Source organism: Thermobia domestica, chromosome 2 (assembly GCF_964235325.1).
Source record: "Thermobia domestica chromosome 2, izTheDome1.hap1.1, whole genome shotgun sequence".
NCBI classification, from domain to species: domain Eukaryota; kingdom Metazoa; phylum Arthropoda; class Insecta; order Zygentoma; family Lepismatidae; genus Thermobia; species Thermobia domestica.
This window is the reverse complement of record NC_137455.1, coordinates 54,309,460-54,320,265: the sequence shown is the minus strand read 5'-3', so window position 1 is coordinate 54,320,265 and position 10,806 is coordinate 54,309,460. Positions and strand designations below refer to the sequence as shown.

The 10,806-nt window shown below is 39.1% G+C and overlaps 2 protein-coding genes across 2 annotated transcripts; both read right to left on the bottom strand.

Annotated features, from left to right (window-relative positions):
* Positions 1–5,947: 5,947 nt before the first annotated feature.
* On the bottom strand, positions 5,948–6,700 carry LOC145679011 (uncharacterized). Its single transcript, XM_081749611.1, has one exon. The coding sequence runs from the start codon at positions 6,698–6,700 to the stop codon at positions 5,948–5,950; it is 753 nt and encodes a 250-aa protein (XP_081605737.1).
* On the bottom strand, positions 6,700–8,790 carry LOC145679010 (uncharacterized). The gene has a single exon (XM_081749610.1). The coding sequence runs from the start codon at positions 8,788–8,790 to the stop codon at positions 6,700–6,702; it is 2,091 nt and encodes a 696-aa protein (XP_081605736.1).
* Between the last annotated feature and the right edge of the window lie 2,016 nt (positions 8,791–10,806).

Here is a 10,806-nt window from a genome sequence, read left to right as displayed (position 1 = left end):
GTCTTCGTCTCAGAGGATGATGATCGGCAAAAGTGCATAGAAATTTTGTGCATTTGTGACATGATGGTCTCTGCAATAGGCACACCTATCAAAAAATTTGCCTATTGTAGAGATTCATATATGCGAAATTCGGAAAATTTCGTTTTTCCGATCACCGCTCTTTGATACAGACTCCCGATTAGATATACCTGCTTCCTTATTTCATTGTTTCACTTTTGTAATATATGTCACTCGAATTTTTACCTCGTTACCAAATTACCATATTAAACATGCAATACACTCTCTTTTACCACCTCTCATGTACTGTATGCATTATTAACAATATTTTTTAAAAAATACTGCTGGTAGTGGATTCGAGCAGACGTCCTTTAGATTTATAATCTAGCGTCTTAACCACTACACCAAGATCGCTGCTTGGTAAATGTTTAGTTGTTGACATATTTGTTCGCATTTGTATTTTATGTTCCCACTTCGACAATTTTGACTCTTTTTTTCTTCGTTTACCTGTTGTTTCTGGATTTTTCTTTCGGTCCCGTTCTTCATTTACATCATGCACTATTTGTATTCACAATTTGTGTCCCTCTTCACTGTCCCTTTATTCTCATATTCTCCACTGTTAGAGCGCAGGAATACCAGGCTCAAAAAAAGGATGTACATTTACTTTTCTGACAGAGAGTACTAACTGTTGGCTGTATTGGTTGTATGAGATAATATATAGGTACACGTTTCACTGAGGCTTTACAACCTTACTTTCTGAACACTCCTTGTATTTTATAATAGTTTTTCTACATACACTACTAGAAACTTTGCCTTTGTACATTATAAAACCTATTACTTATAATCTATCACTGCTTGTTTCTCAACTATAGTGTGTTATACACAATTTACTTGATTTTATATATATAATTGAAAGTGACTATGTTTGCGACTCTTAATCTCTTGAACAGCCCGACCGATCGCGATCAAATTTTCAACGTAGATGCTGTTCTGACCTGAGAATGTTTTTAACTATTTACTTTGACGGTACAACTTAGGGAGGGGGAGGAGGGGACATGGAAAAAAATAGATAAAACTTCATAACTCTTAAACCACCCTACCGATCTTCATCAAATTTTGAACATATATGAAGTTCAAACCTGGGAAGTTTTTTATCATTTCATTTTAACAGTAGATCTTAGGGGAGGGAGAGGGGAGAGGGGAGAAGGGGAAATATATGAAAATGAATAAAACTTACAAGGAACATCATCTTAGTGATCCAAGCCGATTTTGATGAAATTTGGCAGGGAGATACTACACAGGAAATAAACGAATATGTGTTTTTTATTTTCTGCGGAAAAACGGTCTGAGGGGGCAAAGGCCCCCACCCCAAATTTTGAAAGTGACCCCCCGAAGGGCAAGAACAAGTGGAACGAAGCAAATGAAATTGTACACACATACACTAGACATAAAATAAGCGAATACGTGTTTCGTTTTTATTGGAAAAAATCAGTCGGGTGGGGCACAGACCCCTCTAAACGTATAAACACGAAATCTAAAAAGGGATAGTAAGTGTAATGCAAAAGTACCTCAAGCACATGCAGAATTGTAACCAAACTCCGTGTAGGAACAATACACAAAAAATAAGCGAATAAGTGTTTTTTTATTTGCTGCGGAAAAACGGTTTGAGGGGGAAAAATCCTCCACCCAAAATTGTGAAAGTGGGCCCACGAAGGGCAAGAACAAGTGGACCGAAGCAAATGAAATTGTGTACAGATATTGTAGTCGTAAAATGATAGCACAAGGGAACCGAAGAATAGCGACCTCAGAGAAGCCTAGCGATTATTATGATTATGATTATTATCATTATGATTATTATTATTATTATTAATGGTGGTGGTGGCAGTAGTAAATTAATTGTGATGTTTAATATGAAGTATGGTGAAGCTTCTTGGAACGTGAATTGAGGACAGGTCGCTCCTAAAGTTTTTCAGCACTCCTTCCCATTATCTTGAGTACTTTTATGTAATATTCTGTAAATAAAACTATTATGTAATTGTATGTACTATACCTACTTGTGTTATTTACAATGGATGTGTTACGTGCAGTTGCTATTAAGTGCAACGAACGCTAATTCAATACGGAAGATCAGTATATGCAAACAGCATACGGCAAAGAATAGTCAAGAAGTTGTGCAAACATACTCAACTTTGTATGGATTGTTGGTGATCTTATGATGTTATCTTGCTTACACTTCCACTCGTGAGTGGCACGTGATGCGATAAGGAACATGATAAGTACACAAAGGGGTATTTACTCGCTCAATAATACAAACATGTACGGGAAAAGGGTCATTATGTATACTGATTGCATAGAACTCATAATCGACGCCTGATGATATATATGGCACGGAGACCACACACACACACACACGAATACACACACAGAGAGAGAAGAAGGAGCCTACCAAGACGACAGTATGGTTGCAGTAAATGCTGCAAATGTTATAGCGTTGTTGCATCTTGCTTTCGATGTAATACATCTACCGGAGACACCAATAACAGCGGAGGAAAGGCATGTAGCAAATGTACTACAGAATTTGTTGGAGGACTGGATGGAAGCGGGAACTACGTTGGAGATGAAAATAGTTACGACATTAGCTCTTGCAAATGACGATAAAGGAAGAGAACAGGACGACGTAGATTATGCACCGGAGGATGACGCGGAAGAATGTGCTGTACCCGACACCGCATCTGTTGGTGATGTCACCCTTGAGTATAAACGGAATGCCGTCACGTACTGGAAAAGTGGTAAGAAAAGGCCTCTTTCCGTGGGATTTGTCCGATCGAAATACAGAAAGGTTACCTCTAGGGAACAGCTCGTGCGATGGGAAAAACAAGTTGCTGCTGGAGGGACACGGAAGGACAAACTAGCTGAAGTGTCACAGTTCGTTCTACGTACGTTTAAAGATGCTCTAAACGCTCACTTTCCAATACACGATGTGGACCTCCGGAGGTGGGCGTTGCAGGCTAGTAACCGATTAGGTCTACCTTCATTTTCAGCATCGCATACCTGGCTGTGGCAATTTAAAAGAAGACACAGCATTGTGACAAAGTGAAGTGACAAAATTTATATCTACTGCATATGCAGTAGCCGACGAGGATTCCGCGAATATTGTAAGTGACTTTGTGAACAATGTGAAACAACTAATTATTGAATACGGCCCAAATAAAGTTTATAATTCGGACTAAAGCGGATTCCAGCTAGAAATGCATGCCGGTCGTACCTTGGAACGGCAGGGCATGAAAAAAGTCGAAACACTTGTTCAAGCTGTGAGTGCGATAACACATAGCTATACAATCCAGCCAATAATATCTGTGGATGGGATCTTGCTATCACCATTATTTGTTGTGTTGAAGGAGCCAAAAGGTGCGTTCGGTCCAAGGGTGCAGGACACTATGTTTCACCCACGTAACATTTACCTAGCTGCCTCGAAGTCCGGTAAACTTACAAAAGAGCATGTTCGAACATGGTTCACTGAAGTGTATTTTACAACAACGCAACAAAATACTGTTCTCCTATTAGATGCATGGCGTGGCCATTGTGAAAACACATTACGCGAAATAGAACCGAGTGAAAAGCATACAACGTTGCGCACAATACCACAGGTCCTAACCTGGAAACTACAACCACTGGATGTATATTTTTTTCGGCTGTGGAAGACCTTTGTGCGACGCTTTTCTAACGCAGTGATCTTGCAACGGTCCGACATAAACTTGCATATAAGGGACAATATAATAAAATTGCAATCATTGACACATAATCAATTCTCCTCGCCACGATATCGAGACGTCCTTAAATACTCTTGGCATGTGATCGGTTACACAACAGAACGACCAGCAAAGTTTCAGCTGCAGAGTACTCTTTCGACACGAATAGCGTACCCACGTGTGATATTTGTGGACAAGTTGGTGTGATTCGTTGTGGATGGTGTAAGCGATCACTGTGTTTGCAACATTTTTTGTGGACTACCATTACTGTGAAACCTTTATTGAGTGAACACACTACCTGTCAGTACTACTAGACGTACACTTTTATGTATGGACAACATGCAAGGTGCTTGCAACACGCGTTACTATACATACCAAATGTACAGACTGTGAGGAAAGATTGTGTGATCCACTCAGAAATAAATTAGGATCTACACTACATGCTTCATAATTTGTTTACCTTCAACATATCCACCTTCTCTCAACGTCAAAGCCCACCTCATGGCAACTACTCCTGACTAGTAGATTACATGCCAGAATTCACACTTTACGTATAACAGAGAATACCTGCCTTGAAAGAGTATGGTATCTCGGTAGATATGTTCACAAAACATACATATTATATGAATGGATATAGGGAAACTGGGGAAACAGGTCGTCTTACTAATCGCTAAAAGTTGAACTCGACTGTCATTGTGGGCCATACAACAGCTGCAGTTAACGTAGGTTCATGAATGCCAAAATCTTATGGCCAGTACATTTCTCATAGAGTTCAATAATTACAACATGCTGGACATACGTGTGTATCCTGCATTCTTTGTCCTTTTGCAGCTCAAATGTCTATATGTACTTCATTCGCTTACTTTCTCCAATCATCTCGTTTCTGATGCTGACTGCCAAATTATTTCGCGGCCCGTTTCGGCTACCAAATAGTTTTTCTGTACAAAATAACCACTCGTATTCGCTTATGTTTTTGTGTTATGTGTGCATTGGCCCTAACCAGAGTTTGGTTGCAATTCTGCATGTGCTTGAGGTACTTTTGCATTACACTTACTATCCCTTTTTAGATTTCGTGTTTATACGTTTGGAGGTGTCTGTGCCTCACCCGACTGATTTTTCCCGGAAAACACGAAACACGTATTCCCTTATTTTATATCTAGTGTATGTGTGTACCATTTCATTTGCTTTGGTCCACTTGTTCTTGCCCTTCTGGGAGCCACTTTCAAAATTTGGGGGGGGGGCTTTTGCTCCCTCAAACCGTTTTTCCACAGCAAATAAAAAACACGTATTCGCTTATTTTTTGTGTATTGTTCCTATACGGAGTTTGGTTACAATTCTACATGTGCTTGAGTTATTTTTGCATTACACTTACTATCCATTTTCAGAAGTCGTGTTTATACGTTTGGAAGGGTCTGTGCCCCACCCGACTGGGTTTTCCCGGAAAACACGAAACACGTATTCCCTTATTTTATGTCTAGTGGATGGTTGTTGTAATCCTTATGTAGGCGCTGGTTTCTTAATAATTCTTCGACGTTGCTTTGAGACTGTTCAATATATTTGTATTTCGTAACACACAAGATAATATGAATTCAAAAAATACAAACAACTTGCTAGATGAACATTATTATATGTAGATTAATGCGATATTAACACAACAAACGTAGATACCGCTGCTTTCTTGGTGTCATGTTTTTACACACACACACACACACCCGCTGGGGAGAAAAAGTATTAGTTTTTATGTTGCTGCCTCTTCATTTACTTACTGGCGTTAGTTTTTATTGAGAAGAACGCTCAGTTCTGAACATACCGCCCGCCTTGAAGGAATTTCTTCAACAAATCTATGAATGATTAATTTGGTTCATGAACTTAATATACACAACAATAGATAACACAAGTTATGAATGAATGATATAAACATAAACAGAATAATGCACACACAACACAACACTATGAATCACACAATGTACACACTATGAATAACACCAACACATTAACTCTCCTTAGGTAGCGGGCACAATTGACGAATAGATCTTGTTGTTGTACCTCTGGTAGTTTTCACTGTCGCCACTCGTACTATTCCGTCCTTCCCAGGAAACAATTGCACAATACGTCCAGTTTTTCATTTTAGAGGCGGAATGTTATCTTCTTTGATGAGCACCAAATCACTTTCCAGAAGGTTGGGGAATTTTCTTCTCCACTTAGGTCGTTCTAGAAGACTTGATAGACACTCCTTTGACCATCTGGACCAGAATTGCTGATGAAGTTGTTGTATGTATTGCCATCTCGAAAGTCTGTTGACAGGAATATTTTTTCAAGTTAGGTTCTGACATGGTAGTGAGTGCGTCGCCTATTAGGAAATGACCAGGTGTTAAAGGATGCAGGTCGTTTGGATCATTTGATAATGGTGTTAGGGGTCTAGAGTTTAAGCAAGCCTCAATCAGTGTCAAAACAGTGTTCAACTCTTCGTAGGTGAGTGAAGCATTTCCCACGACTCTCTTTAAATGATATTTGAGAGATTTAATTGATGATTCCCATAAGCCTCCGAAGTTTGGTGATCTTACTGGAATAAAAACCCACTTGATGTTATCAGCCGCTAGAAAGTTATGTAATTTTTCTTTATGGTGTTCTGATTCAAATAAAGTCTTCAATTCTTGTAGTTCTCTTTTTGCACCAACGAAGTTACTTGCATTGTCAGAATACAGTTTAGCGCATTTCCCTCGACGAGTCATGAATCGCTTTAATGCTCCAATAAACGCCTCTGTAGTTAGATCATTAACAAGTTCAATGTGAACCGCCTTAGTCGCAAAACACACGAAAAGTGCTATATATGCCTTATGGAGTTTGGCTCCCCGTCGGTTACTCGATTTAAGGTAAATGGGCCCACAGTAGTCAACGCCACTGTGAAGAAATGGTCTTGTTGGTTGAACTCTGTCAGCTGGTAGATCTCCCATCATCTGTTTACCATCTTTAGGATTGTTTCTGAAACAGTGACACACTGATGCACAACTTGACGAACCAAGTTTCGTCCACGTATTGGCCAGTATGATTGTCGCAAGGATGATAACAATAATTGAGGCCCGGCATGCAATAGCTTCTTATGTTCTTCTTGAGCGATTAACTTTGTCAAGTTGCAGTTAGCTGGAAGTACAATAGGATGTTTCTGTCCTTCAGTAAGATCTGCTGCATTTAATCTTCCTCTGACTCTGATGATTTGCCTCTCATCCAAGTATGGGTTCAAATTTCTCAGTTGACCTTGGTTGTCGACTTCCTTTCCTGATCTCAACGCATTTAATTCCTTGTGAAATGCTTGTTGCTGTGATAGTTTAATAAGACATTCGAGTGCTTCATGTAATTCACTTACTGTAAGATGTCCACGCTGTCTGTCACAATTAGATCTTCTCATGTTGTGCGCAAATCGTAGGCAATAAGTAGTTACACGTTGCAATCTTCTTAATGATGAATATCTGTCTAAGAGTTGACACGGTGTTGTAGAAACCATTACTGTTGTATTTTTTCGTCGCTCAGGAACATCGCTTAGGTCACAAACATCTTCCCTCGTCTGTGAGTCTAATTTCTCAGATAGCCATGAAGGCCCATTCCACCATAATTCATTATCAAGAATCTCTGACGGTGTTAATCCTCTCGATATATGATCTGCTGGATTCTCCTCTGTTCTGATGTGTCTCCATTCATAGTTACAAGTCAATTGTTGAATTTCCGCTACACGATTTGCAACATACGTCTTCCATTGAGAACAAGGTCCTCTTATCCATGCTAATACAATGGTGGAATCTGACCATAAAACAACCTTATCGATCTTGCAATGTAATGCTTGTATTACTTTCTGAGTTAGCTGTGCAAGTAACAAAGCTGCACAAAGTTCTAGGCGAGGAATAGTTGTCTTCTTCAAAGATGCTACTCGAGAGTTTGAACATAGTAAGTTTGCTGTGAAATTTCCATTTTTTGTGCTAGATGTTACATATATACAAGCTCCATATCCATTCTGAGATCCGTCGCAAAATCCGTGAATTTCTACCTGCGATTGTGTTTCTTGAATAACCTTCCGCTGAACATGTAGTGATTGCAACTCGTGAAGTTGCTGCTCAAAAGTTTCCCACTCTGAATGCAATAGGGCTGGAACTTCTTCATCCCAATTCAATTTTAATTCCCACAAACGTTGCAGAAATATTTTTGCCTTAAGAATAACTGGTCCTATTAATCCAAAGGGATCAAATATGCTCGCTACTGTAGCAAGAATAGTCCTTTTCGTGATTTGTTGAGGAATGTTTCTTGGTTTGACAGAGAAAGAAAATGTGTCTTTAATGGGATTCCACAACAATCCTAAACTTCTTGTGATGCAATCATCATTTGGTTGAATGGTGAAATTTGATTCTTGAAGTTCACTGGGTATTTTTGAAAGCAGTGAAGTGTCGTTGCTACACCATTTTCTCAAACAAAAACCACCTCTTTGCAGAAGAGTTGTGAGTTGACCTTGTAATTCATGTAGTTTCTTCTTCGTGTTTGTTCCTGTTTGAAGATCATCAATATAGAAATCCCTCATTACAACTTCTGCTGCCTTAGGGAAATTCTTCTTCTCTTCTATGGCTAGTTGCTGAAGACATCTAGTGGCTAGAAAAGGAGCTGCTGCAGTACCATATGTTACAGTTTTGAGTCGATATATCTTTATTGCTTCTTGAGGGTTTTCTCTCCACAGTATTTTCTGGTAGTTTGCATCTGAATCATGTACCCTAATGTTGCGATACATCTTCTCTATATCAGCTGTCATGACGTATTGATGTTGCCTGAATCTTGCTGTTATGGAAAATAATTCTTCTTGGATTGTAGGCCCGACTCTCATCGTGTCATTTAATGAAAGTCCAGAAGTTGTTTTGCACGATGCATCAAATACAACCCTGAGTTTGGTAGTAGTACTGTTCTCCTTCATTACGCAATGATGAGGAAGATAGTAGTCTGGCATCATTGTATCGCTCTCTGCTCTAGTTATTTCTTCCATATGGCCCAAATCTTCGTACTCTTTCATGAACGCTATGTATGCTCTTTTTTTCTGAGTATCCTTCATAAGCCTTTTTTACATGGAATAAAGTCTTCTCGTTGCAATCTCCTTGGATTTACCAAGATTCCCCACATTTTCCTTAAAGGGAAGTCTGACGACGAATCTCCCAGTCTCGTCTCTCCGGTGTGTTTCTTTGAAGTGACATGCTCGGTAATTCATTCGTTGATTGTGTTTTCTCCCACTCCTTATGTGTTGTATTGTCTAGTTTGGTCGCAATCAAATAAATAAATAATGCATCCCAGCTTTCTGTCGGTTGACCTAATGATTTTAAAGCCCTCAAATGTTTTACTGTGCTGTCTAAAAGAGATTTAAGCGAAACAGCCGACTCACGTTCCACCATTGGCATTTCAAATAAAGCTTTGACGTGTTTGTTAACAATATACTTTGTTTTCAAAACGTTCTTTGAGTAAAGTCCATGCTACGTCATAGTTTTCAGAAGAAATTTCCAAGGCTTGTATTACTTCAAGAGCCTCCCCACGTAGAGAAGAACGCAAATAATGAAACCTTTGGACTGGCTGCAATGTGTTATTGATATGTATTAATGCCTGAAACGTGTCATAGAACGACAACCACTCATCGTAGCTTCCAGAAAAGGTCGGAAGGTTTATCACGGCAACCTAACTGATGGATTAGAATTGCTTGATTCATTGTTTTCATTTTTCTTTGCACTGGAGCTGTGTTGATTTATGAAACTTCCGTCTTAGCTGCTAAATCAAAATAAGTATTCTCGAATTGCTCTCTTTCTTGCGTTTCCTGATCAATTTCTGATGAACCCTGTAACATTTCTATTTCGGATTGTATTGCATCAAATTCTTCATAGCACTGTTTTATTTTCTCGTAACGTAACACTAACTGCGTAATATTCTGATCTTCTGTAAAGCTATCTACAAAAGGTTTAAAACGAGTGAGTTTGGCCTTAATTTGACCTCTCTTGAAAACTAATTCTTTCATTCTGTCCGTCATGCTTCACTCAAATTAAATACACTTTTAACACTTACGTTTTAAATGAGGCTTTACTATTACAGGCTTATTTTGTATAAGTAATACAAGGATAATATTACATTGAAATATGCACTCACTACCTACCTTGTTAACTGCACTGTTGAATCCTGATCCGGCCCGGAGGACCATTTGGTTGTTGTAATCCTTATGTAGGCGCTGGTTTCTTAATAATTCTTCAACGTTGCTTTGAGACTGTTCAATATATTTGTATTTCGTAACACACAAGATAATATGAATTCAAAAAATACAAACAACTTGCTAGATGAACATTATTATATGTAGATTAATGCGATTTTAACACAACAAACGTAGCTACCGCTGCTTTCTTGGTGTCATGTTTTTACACACACACACTCACCCCCGCTGGGGAGAAAGAGTATTCGTTTTTATGTTGCTGCCTCTTCATTTACTTACTGGCGTTAGTTTTTATTGAGAAGGACGCTCAGTTCTGAACAGTGGATGTGTGTACAATTTCATTAGCTTCGGTCCACTTGTTCTTGCCCTTCGGGCCACTTTCAAAATTTTGGGTGGGGCTTTTGCCCCCCTCAAACCGTTTTTCCGCAGCAAATAAAAAACACGTATTCGCTTATTTTTTGTGTATTGTTCCTACACGGAGTTTGGTTACAATTCTGCATGTGCTTGAGGTACTTTTGCATTACACTTACTATCCCTTTTTAGATTTCGTGTTTATACGTTTGGAGGGGTCTGTGCCCCACTCGACTGATTTTTCCCGGAAAACACGAAACACGTATTCCCTTATTTTATGTCTAGTGTATGTGTGTACAATTTCATTTGCTTCGTTCCACTTGTTCTTGCCCTTCGGGGGGCCACTTTCAAAATTTTGGGTGGGGGCCTTTGCCCCCTCAAACCGTTTTTCCGCAGAAAATAAAAAAACATATTCGTTTATTTCCTGTGTAGTATCTCCCTGCCAAATTTCATCAAAATCGGCTTGGATCATCAAGGTGATGTTCCTTGTTAGTA